Here is a 24,795-nt window from a genome sequence, read left to right as displayed (position 1 = left end):
ATTTGTTCAATACATAAGCACTGAAATTACTATGAACTCTTAATACCTCATTATATCAAAATTGAAACAGAGCTTTATATGTGTTCTGTCTGTTTGCAAGATTCACCTCACCTTACCCAAAATCCATCGCCTCCATTCCCTTGAGATTCCCTGTGGCTCAGATCATTGTGACACTGTGTTCTGCACCAGACACAAACTTCACCATTGTTTCCAAAGAACAAGACTGTCACTGCGTTTCCCATGTTCGGTGCACGCTTGAAATTTGAACCCGTCAGCAGTTCGAACAGGCTGGAGAGACACTTTAAACACCAGTCAATGAATGAAATCCATTCAATCGTTTCTGAGCTAAAACCTTTATCAAATTGTTTTTTTGTTTTTTTTTTTGTTAAATAGGTTGGAAAAAATAACTGAGTTATGCAAAAACAAAACATGAACAAAGACACTATTCTCTTCGGAGAGTATGGGCACAATATATCCATTCTTTTTAAAAATGCTTGGTTGGCAAGAAGTGCAGGTGGCGATGCTATAGCTACTTTATATCTCACTCTGTATGTTTACGAGTGCTTTATCATTGTCCCTGTTGTCTTATATTACATATTACCCCTGCAATTATGTTGTTTTTGTCTATAGTGTGTAGCATAAATTAAAGAATAAATTTGTTTTCATGCCATACCTGTGTTATTTAAGATTAATCCAATGCACTTGACACCTCAGTGCTTACAGATTCTGCTAATCTGTTTTTAAACTATACCTGGTTAACTTTTGATTTATTGGATTTTCTGTAAAAGTTTTCAGAGTTAAGAGGGATGTAAATATTGTCACTGTAAGATGGCTCCTAGGGTGCAGGCGAGGTAATGTGTAGCTAACAAACTACTGCCTGGAGCGATCACCTCTCTCCTGCTGGTTTGTGTCCTTGTCTGCAGCAACATAAATACACGTGTGTGTGTTTGTGTGTGTGTATGCGTGTGGTTGTGTATGTTGTACACACAGTGCATGAATCACTGGCAGCCTGTCACAGGAGAGGAGGAAGAGAGGGAGGGAGCAGAGAAGACCCAAGACAGGTAAGAGGGAGAGGAGACTGAGGTACAGAGAGGGTTAGCATGTATTCAAAAGGGTAAGGAGAAAATTGGATAGAGAGCATAAGGCGTTTGTGTTCTCTCTCTGTGTGTGTGTGTGTGTGTGTGTGTGTGTGTGTGTGTGTGTGTGTGTGTTGAGGAACGGTATTAATAGTAATAAGATGAGAAAATAAGGAACGCAGGACATTTCCACCATTTAGACTTAACAACAGGACAATCATGCAACTACATCTTGTTAGTTTGTTCTGTTCAGCACAGATCCAGAAACATTCATAATAGCTATCAATGCTGTCTTAATCAGTCAATGTATGATTACACTCAAACAAGAGGCTTCCTCATCGGGCTTTACTGCTATTACAATCATTTCTACCACCAACATAATTTCAGAAATAGTCAAACCATTCGTAAAATTCATTACAAAATTCTGGGAAGTCTGGCAAACTTGAACCAGAGATTGGGGAAGAGCTGGTACATTCCTTTGCTCTGAGCTCCCACACAAAGTGTCTTAGCTATGTCTGAATTATAATTGTTCTCAGTTTTTAATGTTTTTCACAGAAAAACACAATTTTTTTTTTAAAAGGGCAGATAGTTTTAAACTACTTTTCACACCGTTCTCACGTCTGCATCTGTATGCAACACAAAAATTGTTGTTTCCTGCTTCACGAGGATACTCATTCAAGTTCCATCCAGAATTTAGTTTTATTGATTTTTCCTCCTGCTTCTCATTTCTAACATTTATTTTACTAAAAGTAAAAATAATCACCCGCCTAACCTTCATTCATCTTGAAGTACCGAAGAGAAGTATGAGGATCTCGAAGTTTTATTGTAAGTTGCTCAATTTTCAAGGTTGCCCTTGGGATCGCTACTCATTATCAGAATCACTTTGCATTGTTGAGTTATTTTATCCCTATGGAGAGATCGAAAATGTTGAACCCGACAGCAGCACTACCTTGAACATCACACACGCTTTATATTTAATGCTTCACCACTGAACTCAAAGTTCAATCAGTTTAAGCTCTGACCTTGTTTGTCTGTGGCTTTCAATGTGCATCCACCCAACCTGTCCTTGATGTACTGTACAGTACAACACCACCTTGTACCAAGAAGTGCAATTTTTTCATGCACTGTACACAAACTCATGTAGGTTCTTGATGCGAATTGACACAATGATTCCTAATTGTGGAAATAAGGATCAAATTTTGCTCCAATGTAGTGTAGATATAATTTCTTACTTGCCTCCTTGTGACTGTAATGAAGAATTAGATAACCAGTTTTCTGGGACTATAGTCTTATTGTCTCTTTGTACTATCTGTACTATCTGTAGGATAACCCACACATGGGGTGACTTGCCATGCATGCTTCATTTGACAATGAGGAATCATTTGCACTTTTGTACAGCGTGTACTTTTGCACATATTTTCACTGTATGTACAGCTGTGTAATGTATCAAATGGAATATTTTGAAGTCCAGACTGTGGTCTGAATCCCCTTTTTGTTCTGTGTGTGAGTCCTTGTTTGCTGCACTGTAACTTTTTCTCTGACTTCCCCACCAGAGAAATAGACAAAGGACAGTTTTTTAAGGTGCAGTTCAACCAATTTGTACCACAGCGAAACACATGCCCTTCGATAACTGCTGTATTCAGAGCTTAACAAAATATTTAAAACTTAAGAACAGTAATGTTAACCAGGATGAACAGCAGAGCAACCGCAATGTACTGACACCGCAGACACATGAACCAGACTAGGTCTACTACAAGAGCAACTACAGTCATTGCTTCTTCGCTCCACTGCTGCATTTTTAAAATTTGCTGGGAATTCGAGCAGAATTTGAGAGTGTAGTTACCTTTTAAAATCATTCTGCAATTTTGGCAGTAAGACTGCAGCGTGGCAGAATGTCAGCAGTCAGACGGGTCGACAAGGTTTAATTACTGAACAGTCTTTGGGCTTGTTGATTTGGTTTTCAAATTCGCCTGCTACTTGGCACACACAAGTGACGTAAACCTTTTTCGACACTCTGCCTCTGCATTGTGCTCCACCTTAGAATGAGCATGTATCATCATACTATGATCCACTGTCTATGTGCAGGGAGCCTGAATTGGTCAAGAAAACTCTTAAATAGAAGGTGGCTAAAGAAGGAGGAGGCAGAAAACAAGGAGCTATAGATTGCGTGGAGACAGACAGATGGAGACAGAGAGGCGGGCTGGGTATGTTTTGTGATTGATGAGACTACAGGGGGGAGTTAGACTCCCGACGTGGTGTGATTCTACTGATTTATATTTAAGGGAGTGCTCTATCACTCTCAGAGGGGTGAAGGAGAGAAGAGAGGGGGAGTGAGGTGAAAGTGAGGACATTAGATCGTCCTGGTAAACCTATTTGTCAATCAGATGAGTCGCTCTGCAGTGAGCAGGCTTGCATGTCCACATCTGTGTTTGCATGCGAGTTCTTCAATTCAAATGTTCTAGATTTATGATACCAGTGACTGTTAGATTTCTGTTTGCACTCGTATTTTGTGCCAATGAGGCGATGTGTGTGTGTGTGTGTGTGTGTGTGTGTGTGTGTAGGCATGTGTGTCACATGTGTAAGTATGTGTGATGTGCTTCTTCATCTGAATGACAGTAAATAATTACTGTTTATTTTGCTTTGCCGTGTTTTTTGTTTTGTTTTGTTTTGTTTTTTTACTGCTATGTGTGTGTGTGTGCACATGTTTGTGCAAGTAAGTGTGTATGTGCCTGTGTGTGTGTGTGTGTGTGTGTGTGCATATGAATGTGGGTGGGAAGGTGTTTGTGTGTGAAAACAAACTGGATATAAAAAGAATTGACTCTAGCGCTGAACTTTTCAAAAGTATTCACAGTTGTACATTAGCAGCGCCTGCACACACACACACACACACACACACACACACACACACACACACAAACACATACATACATAAACTCCCTTGTGGCCATAAGACACATGCGTTAAACCCTTCAAGCAATTAAAGCACTTCAGCAATATCTCCGTATCCAATCACAGGACTTAAGATTACGGCCGTGACCAATGAGGATAAAACGCTTTAACTCTGTGTATCTGTCACATATTCAAACACTCATGTTTGGCTAACAAGGCATGAAAATCATAAATCTCCATAACCAATCGCAAAGCATTCAGGTAAATAAAATTTAAGTAATTTGCTCAGACACAAACTGACTCACTGATTATATAATGTTTAAATCCATAATTCATTTATATTCAGAATTGGTTAAATAACAAATCTGTGCGGGGATTAAAAACAAACCTGATGACAAAATACGCAGAGATAAAAAAAAATATATATCCATTTCACTAAATAATAAAATAAAATCAAAGCAACAAAAAGAAATTAATGCTCAGCAACTGGCATTGACAACAGTTGTTATTAGCAGAGATAAGCTCCTAGTTACCAGTCTGTTCCTCTGGTTTGGCCGGAATAAATTAGCAGATGATTTGATCACATCATGTTGCTTTTATGAACCATTTTATGACGCAGACTTTTGTCTAGGGCTGTATTTCACCAAAGACATTTACTATACTGCGGTCATGTGTATTATTCCCACAGGCTAACACTGCATCCACACACACACACACACACTCCACGAGAAACAGGCCAGAGTAGCACATATTGAGCCATGAACACACAAACATCCACACACACACACATTCGGGGCAGACATCAAACAAAGAGATGCAGACAAAGGCAAAGGCACATCTCGTGATGCACACAGGGGAGCCAAGCTGTGATCATGACTGGGGTAATAGTGAAACCTCAGAGGGGAGTTGCCCCAGGCTTACCTTAACATGTATGACGGGATCAGATAGAATATATGCATGTTGTATACAAAACAACAAAAACAACATGTTCAAAAAAACGTGCACATGCTCAACAGACGTGCGTGGCCATGCATATGTATGCAACTCCTCATGCATTTGTGAGTATCTCTGTGCTGTGCACAGTATGTGTTTGCATCTTTTTGTATGACTGGCTGCACGTCTCAGACTGGGAATGTTTTCTCCGCTGTACTGTATGGCCAATGCAGGTCAATTAATAATGCAACACTTGCAGAGGTAAAGGAGGCCTGTGTGTCTGGTGGAAGCATAGAAGGGGGAGGAAGAAAGAGAAAGAGATGGTGGGAAACAAAGAGAATGAGGCGATGGGTAAATGTTAGGGACAAACAGCAGGGAGAGTGTTAATGTGATCTAGAGGGATGAAAAGAAATGGAAAAAACAAATACAGACACTGGCTCTCTTATTCTATTTTTTTATTTCCAATTGAAGGAAATCTAAAAGAACTAATTAGATTTTTAATTTAAAAGTTTCTCAAAACTCTGTCTCATAGCAACTGACAATGAGCGTGAAGCAGATTGGTCTTGCTCCGTCAGTGTGTGTGCATGTTGTGGATTTGACCTTTGACCTTCTTGTTGTCTTCAACCCTCCCGCTCCTCACTCATCCAACTGGTCTATTAATATGTTTGTGCATATCTATCCAAGCAAAACACGCGTGTCCATACCGCTCATATATTTTGTTTACATGTATTTACCTCACTGATGTACTCTTCCTCCTGCCAAAACAACGCAGACGCAGGACGATTAATTGGAAACAGGGAGCTGCTTGTGTTCCATTAATGTGATCGTCATGTTTCCAGGAAATGATTCACTCTCCGTGAAAATAAATAAAGGGGGATAATTAGCTAAAAACAAGCTCCAAGTCAGCTCATCATTACAGAGGCCTCAGCAAAGACAAGTGAGAATGATTGGATACATTTTTGCAAGGAAGGAGGACAGGGGGAAGTAAATAAGGGACGGGCAATGTCAGCCTCGGGGATTTGCAATGGTTGAGAAGCTGATTTGAGACTGACTGTTGGAAGAAAAGCGTGACAGTCGGTAGGTAGGTTAATATGCTATACCCCATGCTACAATGCTTTTTTTTTTTTCTTTTAAAACCATTATAGAAGAATGTGTTGTTAAACTGCAGTCACTGTGTATAGGCTGATGTGTTCTGGTGTGAGATGGGGATAGAGAAAGAGAGCCGGGGGTACAGACGGGATGGATCAGATTAAAGAGGTCAGGAGGGAGTAAAGAGGGGGGAGAGAAAATTTTATTGTCTGTTTGTAGAGATGCAGGAGGAATTGGGGGGGGGGGTGTAATGGGAGAAGGAGGAGGTGGCGGTGGAGGTGGTCAAGGGGAAAAGGCAGGAAGGAGGCATGAAGGCATAAAACGTCTTTCGAGAGATAAGAATGGAGCATTGGAGGGTCACATCAGCACATGACTGCATCACTGGAGACGTGGTGTAACTAGTGGCCCAGGAAGTGTGGTGTGTAGCCAAACAGGAAGAGGTGGCGAGAACTTGTCAGTGTGTGACTCTGTGCGTGCATGTGTGTGTGTGTGTGTGTGTGTGTGTGTGTGGATTTGCGCATGAAGCCAATATAGGGGAAGGTGTGGGTACCGAGGTGGGAAAGGGTAGTGATGAGGATGAATGTGAGCGTGTGCATGTTCGGAAACAGGCACTGGTGCAGAGTGAGAATAATAAGGAGATGTATTCTTTTTCTGCACACGAGAGGGCCAAGGGTGGGTGGGTAAGGTCTTCAGGGGGTGACACTTGAGAGGCCGGAGAATGGTGGGGGTCAGAGGACAGAAATGGGTGTGGGAAGGGGCAGCTGGATGTACAGTAGAGAAACACAAACCGTTCTGATTGTGGGGGAGGATAATAGAGGGGCAGGGGGAAATAATGGGGGTGGGGGGTGGGGGGATAGAGTGGGGGGCATGTGAGGCAACGAGAGGCTGAGGAGGGGGAGTGAGGAGCAGTGGGCGGGTGAGGCAGACAGAGCAAAAGGGAGGGAGAAAAATAAAAGACGAAGAGTGAGTCGCTGCAGTAGAGCTCCTCACCCACAAAGGAACCCCATGCAGCCTCAGCCACCGAGCCAGAACCACTGCAGCTGCGACTACTGAAGAGTTAGTGGCCGTGTGTGTTTGTGTGTGTGTTCGTGTGTGTGTGTGTGTGTGTGTGTGTGAGCGCGCACTCAATTTTTGCAACCGAGTTACATTGTGTGTGGGTGTGTGTGCAGCCGCACGTGTGTATTTATTTGAACCTGCGGTGAGGACTGCGGCTTTGAAACCTCGACCACATGCAAGACTGAGGTCTGAATCTCTGCAACACACTGCGGAGTGGCAGTGCAGAAGTGGGTTAGAGAGAGAGAGAGAGAGAGAGAGAGGGAGAGCAATAGAGACAGGCGAGAGGCAGAGAGAGAGAGTGAAAGAGCAAGAGATCGAAAGTGCCAGAGAGACCGAGAATAAGAGACTTAAAGATTGAGAAAAACAAAGATTAAACAAAGAGGAGATGAGGTCAAAAGCAGGAAGTAAAGGGGGGGGGAGTGAAATATGGACACGGTGGAGGGCAGCAGGGAGGGAGGGAGGGAGTGAGGCAAGTCATGATGGAGACAAAGAGTGATAAAGGGCGGGGGGGCGCATTGGAGAGAGGGAGCAGAGCAATGTTTGGAGATGTAAAGTGAAAGAAATAGATGGAGTAGCTGTGAGCAGGGGAAAAGGGTAGGAGAGTTGGATTAATGAAATAAATGCAGAGGAGGGCTCTGGAGAAAAAAGAGGAGATAGGAGAAGAAGGGAGGCAGCAGGAGAAAGAGGGGAGAGATAGAAAGAGGCGGCTAAGGGGGGCAGAGGCAGAGGAAGAGATTAATAGTTTTGTAGATCTGTTCCTGTGTTGCTACCTCAAGAGTAATGCCTTTTTTCTCCAATCCTTTCTTCCATCCTCCTAGATTCCCTTTTAAAAGGGCTTTTTGAAATAGACACAGACGCAGCCTCGCGCACACATAAGCACACACATGTACACAGATGCACACACAATGAATATCTGCTGTGATTCATGTAAGCTGTCTCCATTCCAGTGAGCATTTGCCAGCTCACTAATAGGAGAAATTCTTTAATACTGCGCCACTGTGGATTTCAAAGCCACTTACTGTAGTTCACATGTCTCCGAACGCTTTCAAAGGCCTGGGCCCTCAATCTCCTGCCATAAATAACCCACAATACAGAGCAGGTTGCTGCATCCTTAGGGGATATTTGTAGAAGTGGCGTGTGCATGATTGTGTGCGCAGGTGGGACATGTGTGTGTGTGTGTGTGTGTGTGTGTTTGCATGCTTGTAACAGCGTGGTCACGCAGGCAAAACATTAAATAGTCCCATCTGCAAGAGTTTCTAGAGAGGAACTTTGATCTCGGTGCTTATGATTAATTGCTTCAGTACTGTATCTGTCAGTGCCACTGAGGCTCCCGGGCCATTCAGCTCAATATCCTCCATGTACAACATCAGCATGTTCAAAGCTTAGACTAGAACCTATTGTCTGGGGTTTGCCTCCTTGTGCAAAAAAAAAAAGAAAAAAAAAGAAAAAGAAAAAGAATGGGGTTAAAATACCGCAATTTACGACTTTATTGTTAAATTCTGCAATGATTAAGCAGGCTTCCTTCTCTAATTTACCCTGGCAAGACTTTCAGTACTACCCCCCACGTGCAGACAAAAAGCCTCCATCAAATTATGTTAATGACGGTGTAAAACATTTATGGCTTATAGTTCTAAGTGCTGCAAACTCTGCATTTCTATTCCTCTGACTCTGTCTTTTGGGCCTCACCTGCAGTAGCACTGTGTGTTCCTGCGGCTGAAGTTGAGCTCTGGCGTCATTAATATTTAGCTCTGGAATGCTAATGATCTCTCTGAATCATATCATCACGCCTCAACCTCCAATTAACCTCTCCAGAACTCTATCGTTCTCTCACCCCGCTCCCCTCCCTCCCCCCCTCAGTCCGTCTCTCTTCCCCTCCCTCCGCTCGTCCTCTCTCGCTGACTTTCTGTGTCTTTCTCTTCACTCTGTCTTTCCTCCTCATTCTCAATCTCTCTCTGGGACTCGCTGCCTTTGCCTCCCTCACCTCTTTTTCATCTCTAACTCTCTTTGGCACATTTTGCCTCTCAAAGAATGTATGCCGAGACAGTTTTCGCTCTTTTGTGTTTGTGTGTGTGTATGCGAGTGTGCGCATACGTGCGCGCGCGTGTGTGTATATGCATGCTGGGTCTTTGCTGTCCAAACCTGAAAGACAGCTCCTGCCTTTTAGAGTTCATCTGGGCCCCCAAGAGGTCCTTCATTTGTCCTTGGTACATTTTTAATAAAGCTAACCAGATAGAACCGGGATGAACCTCGTCACCTGCCTGTCACTATTTCACTTTTCACACTCTCTCCAATACGCTTTCAGTGCGAGAGGGAGACGGCGAGAGCTCTCTCAGGAGCGGATGTGGTTCAATGAAAAGAGGGTTTTTTTCTTCTCAATCACATGAAAGTATGAACTTCCTCCACAATACTGTGTCCTCATGAAGTTGAGTACAAGTAGGTGTTGCTTGCCTGACTTGCATGGAAGCAAAAAAGTGTACTGTATATTTTTTATATGTATATATTTCGAGGTTGTGACATCATGTCCACAAACAATCTCGCAGCTGGCTGCTGTTAATCTCCTTTTGTGTGCTTATTAAAAAATGTTGCATGCACATTTATGAATGTGTGACAAAAAAAAACCAAAAACATCTCACAAATTCAAGACTGTGAATGTGTTTTAACAGCTGATGAAATATTTTGTGCATGTGTGAAAAGTGCAAGAATAATTTCAACAACGAGGTTTAAGAAAGTCTGAGAGACGGACACAAACAGGAAAATTTGTCTAATTAAGAGTCTTTTCTAAGCTTTCATATTTCGCGAAACATTTTGCCACGATTGGATAGTTTGGCTTCCCCCGATTGGATGGAAACGTGGCAACATGCTAACTGGCTAGTCAGTTCATTTGTGCTTGTAACATGTAGCTTCTATCTTGTAAATTCAGTGTCACATACACAGTAGGAAACTTATGTGCATGTCTTGGTGAAACGTCACTGATGAAAATATACTTGCATTTATTTTAATTACACACACAAGGTTTTTTTTTCTTTTACAAATGTGCATATATGTGTCTCGTGTCACGTGCAGGTTGTGAAATGAACATAGTTCAGCTCAAAACTTTAATGACCCTTGTTTGCTCAAAGATTCTAAGCTAAACTATCAACAACTAACTATGTATCATATCAGCCACACTGAGTTATTCTTGTATATTAGTGCTATCTTTTTCAATGGAAGGTGGAGGATGAACTTTTTATGGTTGTTTGAAAGCCAGGCCTTCTTTCATGTTGTTAATATTTTTACTTGACACGGTCCTCTCTTTTGAAAGCAAAACCTTGGATACCATCTCCTTTCACTGAATTACCACAGAATATAACACAGTTGCAGCAGTGACCTTGCTCAAGCCAACATATAAACCTGCTTATTCAGCTTTCAGTAACCATCTACACAATTACTCCCGTCACATAGCTCCATCCACAAAACACATTTTTTTCTATTAATGCATCATCTCAAGGAGTACAATTTTTAAGGCCGTTCCGTCTTTGTTGCATATACGTAAATGCCAACAACTTCCTACTGCTGATCCAACTGCGAATCGACACCAATATCTGCAGCTTTTCAGTTACTCTCAGCTCTTTGAGTTAACTCCCAATGACTCTTCCTAACATCTAACACACGAGTTCAAACACAAGGACTGTACACTACTTTCCATTAAAATAGTATTAGCCAGGAAAGGAGCACAAACACTTAACAAAGACTCAGGTGTTTATACAGAACTGCAGTGGGATGCTTATGTTGCTCAGCGTCAGTTGAATGTGTAGTCATATGCTACACATTAACAGAAAAATGATGAAAACTGTATGTATAGCATAGCTTTCCATCTCTTAGTGTATCAATACCATAAGTTAGTGTACAATTAAACATTACAGAATCTTTTATTTCTAGCACACAAGAAATAACGTCAAAGCAGTACTAGCTCTGGAAAAAAACATCTCAAGATGAGCATAGTGAAGCATCCTCTTACTGCAGCACACCCTAGGACACTAAATGAACATGTCTCATACCCATTAGTGGAAGTGCTTCAGAAGCTTGAACACCTGCAGGAGAAATGTGTTTTCTTCAGAGTCATTTTGCTTTGTTTGTTATATATAATACTTATACATAATGTTCTCTGTGATTAAAGCTGTTATTTGAGCAGCTTGAGTTACCATGACAGTAAACTCTAAAGTCCTATAAAGGATTGTGAGGCATAGATTTTCTTTTTTCTCTAATGAAATGCACAGCCTTCAGATTGACCCTGTACTGACCATTTATTTTATTCAAGTTGTGATGAAAGTAATGCAGATATACATTTACAGCATTCTACCAGGATTAAACCATGGTAGAGTACTGTATATGTAAATAATTGTGTTTTTCTTGAGCTTCTTAACCAAAAATTCAGGCTAGTTTGGCTTACATGTTTACTTTAAATCGACAAGTAGGTGCATTTGCCTTGTGTGTTTTAATTAAGGCATCACATATTGATTTCCTGTACCTCGGCCTATTGCACAAGCATAAACCAAATGAAACAGCCAAAGAGTAACTGTGACTTCTTTTGTGTCCTTAAAAAAGTTACTACTTCCCTTCTTCCTTCATTTTACCCCAAAACCCCTGATATTTTTGTACAGCCTTTTCATACACTTACCCTGGTCTTGCTAATGTATTGCAGTACATACTCTTGCTCTCTTTTGCATCTATCCCCTTCATTTTTCTCCCTCTCTCTCTTTTGTAGCAGTGATTGTGATGAATTGAGTCATCTTAAGTGTTTCCTCTCTTTGTGCATCCCGGGAGGATTTCAATCCCCCTCTATTTTCCCTTGTCTCTCCCCCTCCTTCCACTGAATCCCCTCGCTTTCTGTGCACTCATCTCCCCCATGCTTTACCTTATTGCAGTTGTTCTCTCTATCTCTCCCTCCCTGTTTTATACCCGTCTTTCTCTCCCCCTCTCTCGATCTCTGCCTCCATTCCTTTCCTTTATTCTGAAAGCATTACTCAAATCACAATCATGCTCTCAGACCTCACCACCACCTCTACCACCACCCTGCAGTAAATAGATAAATTGCAGAATGGAAAGTGAATGGGTATTAATAGTAGCAAGCTATGAATTGTACTGCATATCAAATGAGAGCCATGGTAGTCTTTGAGGGTGCTTTTCATGTGTGCACAAAGGGACACAGCAACACACACACACGCGCACAAATAAATCCACATTTACTTGTACAGCGCTGCAGTCCTTCGCCAAGGTCATGACCTCCAGTTGTTCTGCATCATAACAACAGCATTGGCAACACTTGAGTCATCTGGGGAGAAAATCAGGGTAGAGTTTTAATCAACTGCTGAGATATGGGAGTGTGCCATCAGTGAAATGGTGTCACAGCCACTGATGCATGACAATTTAGTAATAAATCATATTCAAGATAAGAAGAGCCGTTTCTTGATGGCTCTTTTGACTTGGTTAGGAGTAATATTTTGGGGTCATCACACTCGTAAGGACAGGACTTCTGTGCTGTCGCTGTCCTAAGTTAGTGACATCTCTGTGAGGAGTTAAGGTAAACTGTTTACCGCATATTTATGCAAATCAGACGACAAATATTTCCTCAATACATCGCAGGCCCCAAGGAGCTCATACCTCCCTCTCAAAATATTCCCATCAGGCTGTCGCAAGACATAAACGCTCCAGCCGTATGTTTGAAATGTTTGGAAAAACAAGCAGTTGCCAAGACATCAGACTTTAGACATGTATGGGATATAAATAAATAAAATACATTCTGTTAGTCCTCAGTAGAGAACAGTCAGTCACATCCCCAGCCCCTTTGTACAATTTTTTGTCACACCCTTGCCTAGTGGGGTTTCGCTTAATAGAGGAGAGAACTTCCGTATGAAATGTATCTGCAGTACAGCAGTTGGCGGTAGATGCCTTTGATTTGCCAATCAAGATGGTGACTTTTGAACGACCGCCACTGTATGGCAGAGACAGCCAGCCACAGGGCTGTCAGTGTTCAAAGCCAAGGGCCCTCTCAGTTTAACAGTCTCAGTGTGTCTCTACTCCCACACTTCAAGAGATGGCACATCAAGGAGCTGTTGGTGTTGGATTGTATACATCTGTACACACACTTGATCATACGCACTGAGCAGGATACACCTTAACATAGTCAAATACTGTACATACTCCTGTGGATGCACACGCACACACACACACATAAAACAATGCAGCTTTCTGGGCTGGATGTGTTGGCAGATGACACTGTTTAACACTGTCTCATCTGCTCTCTGCTTTGCCAGCACTGCTATGGGACACAGCCAGGTGCAGGGAGAGACAGAGCAAAAGAGCGAGCAAAAGAGAGAAAGAGACAGAGAGAGAGATAGACAGACAGATCAGAGAGAGAGAGAGAGAGTGAAGTAAAACGAGGTGAAGTCGTACCTCGTGGCAGCACACGAGGGCTGGAAAGAAGTGAGCAGGGAAGGGAAAGAACGACAAAGTGTTGGTGTGAATAAGAGGTGGCTGCTTAATCAGCAGAATAGAAGTGTAAGTAAAAAAAACAAAAAAAAGCAACAAGGAAAGTGAGACAGAAGGTGATAGAAAAAAATAAAGAGTGCAGCAGGGGCGGGTGGATATAAAATGTCAGAAGTGGAAGACAAACTTGAGGTGCTGCTTGAGTAAGCAGGTGTTGATGACTGTGAATCACTGCCACTTCAACAGTTCAAACAAGATGGCGTCATCATCAGCACTATTAAGAAAAAAGATAAAGAGAGAAGAAAAACATGGGACACTTCTGAAAGAGAAGGCTGAATAAAGAAGTGAAGAAGGAACAAACGGAGTAAAGAAACAGGATATATGAATAGGAAAAAGACAGGGGGAAATGGACAGAGACAAACATTTCACCACCATTATTGTACGTGTTATCTTAGGTTTTTTGCTCATATAAACAGTTAAGCAATATAGACTATATATAGCGTGCAATATAATGCATTATACTGTAATGTTAATTACATTGTTAATGAATGCTATATTTTCCATGATTGTGAAGGCTCAGCTGAAACAATAAACACATTAGCTCTGCCGAGTCTCCCACTGACAGATCCACCAGCTACTTTTAGTAACCATGGACACAGCAAATACTTCATCTTGAGTCATTTGATAAAGAAAATGCTTGTTAACTTATATCATGATCAGTCACAAAGTACTATTAAACTCAACAATCTATCAATTATAAAAGATTTGAATAAATTGGATATTAATTCAACAAACAAATTCCTGCAGAATCAACATGAATGAATTAATGAGGTATCACATTCAGAACTGCTTTACTGTACTTTACTGGAATATGAAACAGCGAGGTAGATAGGATTAAAAACAGAAAGGCCTCCAGTCTAGATTTAAAAGTTGCATGTTAGGGCAAGTCAAAGATCTCTGAGAACTTTGTTTCCAGCAAAGCCTGTGCCGCTTAGTAACTAAATGCTAATTAAGCATCTGCTTTTTGAACTCCAGGAATAATATCAAAGCTAGTTTCAGATGACCTTCAAGGTCTGAAGGGTATTGTAGAATGATTCAGAGCGGTAAACTGCTTGGTTCTACAACTGGGGTCACTTTTGGATTATTTTTGAAGAAAGTTTCAAGCTCCATCGGTGACAAGGGCATGTACAGGCTCCAACTCCTCTGAAAAATTAGGAGCTTTAGTTTAACAAGATCTCTGCACTCCACTGAATGGCATGTTTAATAGAGGCTTGCAGTGTGTTTCCGGAGTCTATACAAGGTTGAACTCTTTAGATGTAATTTGTCAGATTTAAGTCAAAATCTGATAAAAGCCCCTTTGAGGTTGAAGCACAAATTGAATAATAAATGACGTATAGGAATAGGAAGTTGTTATTCTTGCCTACATTTATCTATTAAAAGATAGAAAGGAAGTGAGCAGAGTTCATGAGGACAGAGTGGCACAATCAAGTACATAACAAGAAGATAAAGTTGACTAAATAAAAGTTTGACAGATTTTAAATGCTGAAAGTTATTTTTTCTCTTATCTTGTTATTGTATCACAAAGGGTATTTGTTGACTAATTTATCAAATTAATCCAACAAGCGATAAAAGCAGATCAGAAAAAAAAAGAGACCAGTGTAACGCTACAGCAATGCTGAAATTCTTTAAAGCCATAGTCATTCTATAAGTACAGGTTTTTTATTATGTCTGCCACAGCAGGTGACTTTTACCTTCCAATGTACAATCGGGGCAAACATGTTTACATTAACATTTTTGTTATAATTCATCTTGTTGGAAGAACCCAACGCTCACAATCTGAGTAGCCTACACAAAAAGTCAGAGGAAAAAGTGCTTGACTGGGCAACATCCACAGAAACAGAGGGATTCAGCAAGAAGAAGAAAGTCTACAAGGCTAAACCAAGCTCAAGAGGATTCATTTTTAGTATGGATGAAACCAGCAGGCATTTATGTGTTTTGTTCTGGTTTGTGTTCCGTTCTTCATGTGCCAACAGTTGCTGGCAGTCGTTAAAGGAGCTGTGCAGCGCCTGTCTGAGAAAATATTGATGGATACTCCTCCAAGTAGGATGAAGAAAACCACTGAATTTATCCTTGATACCTTGTTTTATGTCTTTATTGTTGCCCATTATCTCTTAAATTTAATGGTTTAGTGAAGAGAGGTACACAGTTCTACTCACTTAGGCCTATTAATATTTAAAACTACAGGTACTTTTACATGGCTGCAGTTGTTCTTACACACAGCACTCACGCCTTCATATTTCAGTAAATGAAGGTGAAGTAACAGGCTTGGAAAAAGGGATTACGGCGTCAACATTTCTAATGGTGATGTAACTCCAATGTAAGGAGAAAATGCTGAAATGGTCTATTCAACACTGAATGAAAGAGAAGAATCAGCAGATGAAGAATAATAGCTGACTGGGAGCTAACCTATGAAATTTTTGTTCATTTTGACGATACTTAAGGAGGATTGCTTGGAGAAATGAAGTTCAGTTTCGGTTCAAACAAGACTGTTAGGATAAAAGGACAACTCTGAAGTGTTTTGGCTACCTGACACAAAAATACAACCCGAACACCAAAAAACAATGTCAGTATTAGACGATTCTGCAAAACACTGGATTATGTTACATTCATTGCAACATTTTTTGAATATTTTGCTTGCTATTTTGCACAGAGCAACTATGGGCTAGTTACGGATTAAGGTTGTGCAAATATATCATAGTTAAGGTTAGCTTAGAGTCAAGCAACTAAAACATGCGGTTAAAGATATAATATGTAAAGTTTTTTTTGCATTTCTGCATGCCTAAAATGTCTTGACCTTTGTTATATATTTTCTTAAGTTGTGGACTTATTTACGTAATTCGTAATTTTACTTGAGGTAACGGCGTGTTTCATTTGGTTGCCTGTCACTTTAACATCAGAGTGAGTGCATGTGCCTAAACAAAACATGAATAAAACTTAAAAACATTACTTCTTTCATAAACATTTCGTCCATTTCAGCACCAGTGAAGACAAGGACTCCCATAATTCTGTGCTACGTTGTGCTGAATGTTGACTGTACATCTGTGACAGGTCTCCAGCATGAAGTGATACATCCTTACACACCCTCCACCTATTTAGTGTGTGTGTGTGTGTGTGTGTGTGTGTGTGTGTGTGTGTGTGTGTGTGTGTGTGTGTGTGTGTGTGTGGAAACTGACCTTCACACCATGCTACATACAGTAGAGAGAACACTACTTTCAGTAGTGCACTGAAAGTTGCCACTGGACATAAAAAATGAGGCGTGGAATCGTCCGTTGTGGACATAATTAAAGGGACACTGACACGAAGAATGAAACCAAAATCATCTTTGTATTGGACGGCAATGCTGGTGTCAGGAAGTCAGTTGGTCCACCACTTTGGTCTGGACTGAAATATTCCAACAACTATTCATTATAGGACATTTTGTACAGACATTCATAGTCCACAGAGGATGAATCCTACTGACTTTAGTGATCTCCTGACTTTTCCTCTTGTGCCATGAAAATGTTTTTTGGTTTTCAGTAAAATATCTGTTGAGATTTTGCAAAAACAACCCAAACGCAAATACCCAGGGAGGCAGATAGAAAAACAAAATGCGAGCTTTAATGATCTGAAACTGAAGTCCATATAATTAAAGGGAGGCAACAAAAGGGCAGACAACAAAACTGACTGGGCTGGAGCAAAACAAACAAAAAAACAAACAAAGAGAAATACAAAACTAAATGCAGTACAAACCAGTATGAAGCTCTGGGGGACACAGGCAGGATTGCAAAAAACAAAAGGGCAGGAAACACGCGGGGTAAACACAGTGACAGGAGCATAACAGATGAACTGACAACAGGTGAGACCAAACCCGTTGATTAAATACACAAGGACTAATTAACTAATGTAACACTGACGAACAGGCAAAAAAACAAGACCGGAAGTGGAGAGTGAAGCATGTCACACGAGGATATGATCTACAAAATAAAACAGGAAATTACCAACCAAAAACCCAAACCATTACAATACCTCAAAAACTGTCAATTTGATTTCAATTTAATATGGTGCTGACCTTTAGTTCTCCTAACCCTGTTTAGTGCAAATTACCCAATGTTCTTATGTTTCAACATTAAACTAGCTTTTATTAACATTAAGTTTCTTTTTGAATGCTAAATGTCCGATAATCCAACAATAATGTGTTTTTGATTAAAGTATTAACTTTTATATAGTCTAATTAACACATAATATTAATCAGCATCTTATAAGGACCATATCACCTATTAATTAACCAATATTACTTTACACCTGCTCATGCTTTATCAGATTTGTTTTAATTATTACTTTTTTAAGTAATAATTTGTTAGTTTTGTTAATTTATTACTTTTTTAAGTAATCATTTGTGATAATGACTGCCTGAAAGTTCAAAACCATTTTCAAAAGCATTCTTTCTTTTTGATAAAAATGTAAATCTCCATAACTTCTTAAGATTAATGAATGAATAGCACAACATAGCTCAACCTGGCAATCTTATCTAACTTTCTTCATAACTTTGTGTTAACAAGGGAGGTTACAGTCTCACAAGAAGTACATATTCAAAGTAGAGCCTTCTTTTAAATTCTGTTCACAAGATTCTCCAAACAAGCCACATGGCATCAAAATAAAATTAACTCGCCATCCAGTCTGGCTACGACTTATAATTTATTAATGTGTGTCATCTAAAGTTACTCAACAAACAAGCCCGACTCCCAGAAATTCAGCAAAGTGCTTCCAGGGCATCCTTGGGCACAGAGGCCTGTTCAGTATTTTGTTGTTTGTTATGGTGCACTCCAACCATTCAGTGTTTCTCAATTTCCCTCAATTCAAGGACAATGTAGAGAAAAGCAGTTAAACAAGGAGGAAGTGGGATACCTCTGTGAGTGGTTTTTATAGCTGACATCCAGGAAATGGTGGCTCTACAACCTCACACATCTTCGCTCTCACTCATACACATTCATCTGCACACTTGGACAGACACTTGGGGCTGACATTTCAAACTGTCAGGGAGAATGCTGTCAAACTGTGCATTGTCATGGGACATGACTGCGAGTGGCTGTGTGTCTGTGTGAGTTTGAGTGTGTGAGCCTGCGTATGTGTTTTGTAGGAGTGTGTTAGGGTGTGTGTTGAGTGGATATAATGCTTGCTTTCAGCTGCCCGGGGCAAATTTATATAATAATGCTGATTTATTTCTTTATATAGATGTATCTTTCCGACACACACACTCGCACACACACTTCCTACGGATTACACGCTGAAACAGTCACACACACAGGCCGACTCCTCCCTCTAGCTGCCCCCACCACTAGACACAGGGACCTGCACACACGCACACACATACACACCACCCTCCTCCTCCCCTCCTAACACACACTTATCGAATTAAATAAAGTCAGCGTTTTGCGGCCAGTCGGTTGCAGGGAAATAAAACACCATGTCATTTAGTGCTGATGGGATGGAGCCTCTATAAATAGTCATTTCCTGCTTGGCTTTAATTAAGTGGCGCTACTGTCAGCTGTCACAGAACACAATTATCAAGCAGACCCATTTAGCAAACTAACCCCTTCGCTGTGTCTCTGTCGGTTTATCCCTCTGTCAGTCTGTCACTCTGCTCTGCGCGCTGTCTGCTCTAATGCCCATCTTTCCCGTCCCCATTATCCCCATTTCACTGCTTCTGTGTGTTTCTGTCTACTTACGTTGGTCCGTCCAGCTGAGAGTGTTTACCTTGCTTTATTTCTCCTTATATTCTCCTTTCCAGCAAGTCTTCCCTCTGCTTCTGTTTGGTTTGCCCACTGCTCCCTCTCCCTCTCTCTCGTCTTTCTCTTCTAATCTGCTGCAAGTTTTCCTCTCTGACAGCTTGTTTCATCTTCCTCCTTCTGTACTGGCATCTGCCCCGTGCTCCAGCTTTTTTAAGGTGATTTTTTTTTTCCCCAGGTCCGCATGTAGCTGAGTTTTCCCCCACAAAACTCTCCTCAAGTGATGCTGAGTGTGTGTGTGTGTGTGTGTGTGTGTGTGTGTGTGTGTGTGGGTGTGTGTGTGTGTGTGTGTGTGTGTGTGTGTGTGTGTGTGTGCATTTGACCGTGAGACTTTGTGGAGGTGTGCGTATGCCTGTGCCAACATCGGCGCTGTGTTTACTTTAAAGGTCTGGTGCAGCTCTGATTGGAGCTACACACTCTGTGTCTCCATCTGAAAGCTCTGAAGCATGTTATTCCCCTGGTGCAGAAAGTTAGGAGGGAAGAAGGGAGAGAGTGAAACGCAAAGAGGAAGAGAAAGGAGGGTGTGTGTGTGTGTGTGTGTGTGTGTGTGTGTGTGTGTGTGTGTGTGTGTGTGTGAGTGTGAGAGTGTGTGTGTGAAGGGGGGATGCGGGGGTAAAGAAGACATGGAGAGACAGAGAGAGCAAGGCCGGGAGATGGAGATGGCGAGAGAGTAGGATGGAGAGAGGCAGAGAGAAGGACACTGCAAGGACAGTGCAGAGGAAAGAGAGGGGAGAAGGAGGAGGGAAATGCACTCAGGGACACACAACAGGGAGGAACACACACATGCACACACACTCACAGATTCAGTATACATATCTTCTGCCACACATAGCCGCCCACATGGCTGAATTTATGTCGGGTCTCACATGTATCGATAGACAATCAGTCTTTATCACAAACATTCCCGGGACACACAAACTCCCATTTCCGCTGACACACTAACACCAATACACTATTAATCTCTCACACACACATACACTTGCACTGAAAACAGAGACAAAGGGCATACACGTAACATTCTGTATAAGGCACAGACACTTGAAAAGGTGGATATACAGTATGTATTCATTGTGTTTTTCTTCATACACAGAAATGCATATAACACACACACACACACACACACACACACACACACACACACACACACATTCAGGGGAGGTGAAGCCTAAGTGAACCATGGTTTGTCACAACTGGAGCATAGGCGGATTTATCACCCTGAAAGTGTGCAAGAGGACCAGCGACAACAGTTCTTTCCAGAGAGGAAGGACATCAGATACATACATACACACACACACACACACACACACACACACACATTCACACTTGCACACACAGAGAAACTCTCACGCACAGTCAGACGAAAGTACAAAATCGCACAACATCTTTTAACTCGAGATGGTTTTCAACCCCGTGTCCACATGTACGCACACATAACACATACCCTCTCTCTCTCCCTATCTCTCTCCCTCTCACACACACACACACACACATGCACACACGCTAAGATGAGAAAGTCCAATTATCAGCTGGCATTCCTCTCTCAGGGTAATTTAATGCATTGGGTGAGAGCTTCTCATTTATGTTTGGTAATTACACTCTCTCTGCTTTACACTCCCTTTAATAAGCTCTAACTTCGCTGCATAAACCGTTAGATTACATTCACGCGCACACATACACACTCACACACACACACCCCAACCTCCGCATGCAGATGAACATTTAAAGGCATACTGTCTGGAAATTACGCCCGCATTTTTATGATACATGAACGCATAAATGTCGAGTGAACGCATACATGCACACGTGTGTACTCGCAAGCGCAACCTCGCTCCACCCTCGAGCGTCGCTGATAACTCTAACTGCAGACCCCGCAACATTTTCCTTCACATTATCATTCATTACATTATTGCACTTGTTTTGTTGCGTGGCTGTTTTTCCCTCTATAATTCATTTCTTCGTCTGAATTTTCATCAGGGATTATGTTTTGCGTTATGGAAATGCCCATGATTACTATTCATTATGTGGTTTCAAGTCTTTTAAATTTATGTGTGCGTTTGTGTTTTTGTGTATGTGTGTGTGAGCGATATCTGTGTGTGTATGTGGAGGCTCTTTAATTCAGAGGGCTTAAACAGACACAAAAGTTATGTGTGCATGTGTGAGTGTTTTTGCAAGTCTGTATGTGTGTGTGTGTGTGTGTGTGTGTGTGTGTGTGTGTGTGTGTGTGTGTGCGTGTGTGTGTGTGCGCGTCAGTGTGTGCATGCATATTTCTTCAACTTGAGAAGTCGTGACTCTCCATCAGTGACAGAGAGGCAGAGAGTGTGTGTGCTGAGACTGTCGATGGAGCATCTGAGAGACCAAATTATAGCTGTGTCATCTGCTTCAGTTCCTGTTTGAGAAACCCACTGCATAATCATCCAACTCTTTCCACTTTCCGATGAAAATATATACATAAAATTGGTCTCGAGTGACTTGGTTTCTAAACAATAACACGTAATGCAATAATAACTCATAAAAACGGATACAAGTAAAGCTGATTACATCAAACAATAATGGTTCCAACAAAGGGCATCCTGCTGTTTGCTTAGGGGAACGCTTTTGCCTAATGGACATTAGACTGCTTTTGACTTATTGCCTGTGTATTATGTTTGCTTTTATTTCTCCAAAACACTGCTCAGCATGTTGTCCATTTAAATATGTTATTATAATTCCTTTTTTTCACTCCGGTAGTGCTTCTCCATCTCAGAGGACACTTCCATTCTAAATGCTTGGAACGGCGCCTGAAAAGAGACTCACCACATGTCCTTAATGAAGAGTTTCTACTAATACAAAATGCACCTTTTAGAACCACAACACCATCAAAACACCCATAACCACTTATCAAATCAGGGTGAGTCTCAAGTATCTAGCTTTTATGTCAAATATTTTCCAAACATATCTCTTTGACAAAGTGTCAACAACTTCTCCAAAAATCATTCTATGCCTCTGGCATATTGGGTCACATCTCACTAGCTGGCTGCCTTCACGCTTACAAAACAGCATCAGCATAGCCAACAAATGAGCAATGGCTGACTTTTAACTAGGTTCATAAAATATATACCCATATATATCTCTTGTTGTGGCTTGCACTTTCAGAAGCCCTGCTGTCTGTAGAGGATGTGAGTAAGAAATGTGTGGCGGTGTCTGTATCCACAGAGACCCTGCCTTCTGTCTGTAGTATTGTATTTTTATTTTGCTGTGTTCAGGACATTTCTGGGCATTAACTGTTGGCCAGTGGTGTGTAGTCCTGGCAAAGTCCAAGGTCGGGACTATGAAAAAAAGCAGACAGGTTACATTGCTGTCTCAATCTCTGTCCTTGATTCTCTGTTTGTCAGAGATGTACAAAGAGCTGCAGGTCTGTGTCTGTTTGACTGAGGGCGAGGCTGAGCTAAACACACATACACACACAGGCAGAGCAGAGAGGCAAACAGCAGACAGCATGAAGCGTGTTCTTCAACTGCTCACACATTCACACATAATCTGAGGGGATTGTGTTTATTTGTGCCTTATACAGTAGTGCAACCAACCACGATTAGATTTTGTTTTTATTGCTTTGTTCTCACTCTCTAGCTTGCTCAACCACAGCTGCACTCTCTTTCTCTGGGGAGGAGGGTTTTTTTTGGTAATATTACTTTAAATTGGTCCTCTAATATTTTTGAGGTCATAACCACTGTTTGTAATAGACATATTTGGTATGCTTAAAGCCCCCCTCCAGTCAGTTTTACGTATCACGTCACTGTCACAACGAGACTGCCATTCTGACAAGATCAACATTACTTGCATGGATAGCGTAAGCTTGGATAAGCAATAGCAAAAATATTAGCATGGACAGTGATAGCCGTCGCTCACACATGAGTTCTTGTTTGGTATTGAGGAGCTGCAGAGTTTATTCATAGGTAAACTGTAACCTGTACTGTACTTTTACTGCTACTAGACAACTTCACTGCTGAACTTTCCCTTCACTCCAGACACTACATGTCTACTCTGAGAGCAACCACCCTCGCTCTTCTAACTCGCTCTACCACTCACACACTACGCACTGCCTTATTTCTTAAAGGAGCCACGCTCTTCTTATAAACCAACCTTACAGGATGACTCCCAGATTCCACGTTAGTCACACATCATTGCTCTATTTTAGAACCAGCTTGAAATTTTTGCATTTCCTAAACTTCAACATGTTACACACAAGTTATTTGTCAAAAGAAATAATGATGAGCCGTGTAGCTTATCAACATTGTCAGGAAGGGATTAAGAAAAATATGAAATATCATAAAAATAGACTTTAAGGATGTGTTGCAATAAGTGAGAACCAGAGAATAAATAGCAGATCAAGCTCAAATTGTTCATGTTAATTATTCAAAAGTATCTGTCAAAGGATCATTCAAATAATTGTATCAATGAACATAAAGATTACATTTTAAATGGTAAAACCTCTAACAAGATTTCAGAGGAGAGTGAATATAGCTGACTTTAAATGGTAATTTTATTTTTCATTTAACGATTAACATGACTGAATGAACAGCTTTGGAATCAAAGAGGAGTCCTTGATGTACAGAAGAAATGGCCCAAAGAAAAAACATTTCTGTGCACATAATCAGGATTTCTACAATCTGTCCGTCTATATAACCTTTTTTTTCCTTTTACTGCTTGAAATCCACCTTGGTTCATGAAAAGCACTGCAATACAGGTCAAATATTTCTGTTGCTCAGACCCCTTAGATATTCTTCTTCTGCTGGAGCTAAATTCACATATTGAAACTCACTTTATTGATGGTGTTGCCATTTTAAAAACATGGCTCATATCCAAAATAAAACTTCCACTGATTATGTAGTTAATGAGGTGGAAAAATGTAGGGCGAGGAGTGAAAATGCACCTCCAAAGTCTAATAGATTCTTCATATTCCAGTTTAGCATCTCAAATGTTTAGCAGTTTTTCTATCTGAGTGAGCAACAAACAGACAGAGAGCAGATCTTTTTAAAAAAGGAAACACAAGAGGTACAATGAAACATAACTTAAGCTGCCACCAACTGACAATGTCCCAGTGCCCCATTACCATACTGCATGTGTACTGTCTGCTAAAGTTATAATACAGGATGTCTGCTGGAGACGGAGAGATGATTTTCATGCAAATCCTCTCGTCACTTGTAGTGCCTGTGTCTGCTTTAGCCCCTTTTTTGATTCACAAAATGATGGAGTCTTTACGCTTTATCAAGCAAAACATTTAGCTGAGATGTTGTAGATGCACGCTACACTACACTGACTTTGCATTTCATATAATTGGTTTTGATATTGTTTGGAGCTGAAAAAGAATGAAATAAAGAGGGAAGTCGCATGTTAAGCCAACTTCTCGTCTGCTGATATGAAATCCACTGTTAGGAAGCAGGAAGGGCAAACTGGGAAATGGGATTAACTGTGTCCAGAATTAT

General features: G+C 41.1%; 1 protein-coding gene across 6 annotated transcripts in view; it reads right to left on the bottom strand.

Annotated features, from left to right (window-relative positions):
- Nucleotides 1-24,795, bottom strand: part of LOC311273697 (uncharacterized protein) — a 107,610-nt gene that overhangs the window by 62,601 nt on the left and 20,214 nt on the right. For 2 of the 6 annotated variants that reach the window (XM_084380897.1, XM_084380895.1), the window contains 2 exons: nt 12,270-12,354; nt 11,081-11,113 (listed from right to left, as the gene is read on the bottom strand). Coding sequence is in view for 3 of the 6 variants with exons in the window: in XM_084380899.1 (XP_084237025.1) it covers nt 12,252-12,302 (51 nt within the window). In the remaining 3 variants the exon portion in view is untranslated. Of the gene's footprint in view, nt 1-11,080; nt 11,114-12,251; nt 12,355-24,795 lie in introns of all 6 variants that reach the window. The other 4 variants (XM_084380899.1, XM_084380898.1, XM_084380896.1 and 1 more) reach the window with 2 other exon arrangements.

Source organism: Pagrus pagrus (assembly GCF_965226575.1).
Source record: "Pagrus pagrus genome assembly, chromosome: 2".
Classification (NCBI taxonomy): Eukaryota; Metazoa; Chordata; class Actinopteri; order Spariformes; family Sparidae; genus Pagrus; species Pagrus pagrus.
Note: the sequence above shows the minus strand (reverse complement) of the source record. Positions and strands in the feature narration are given on the sequence as shown.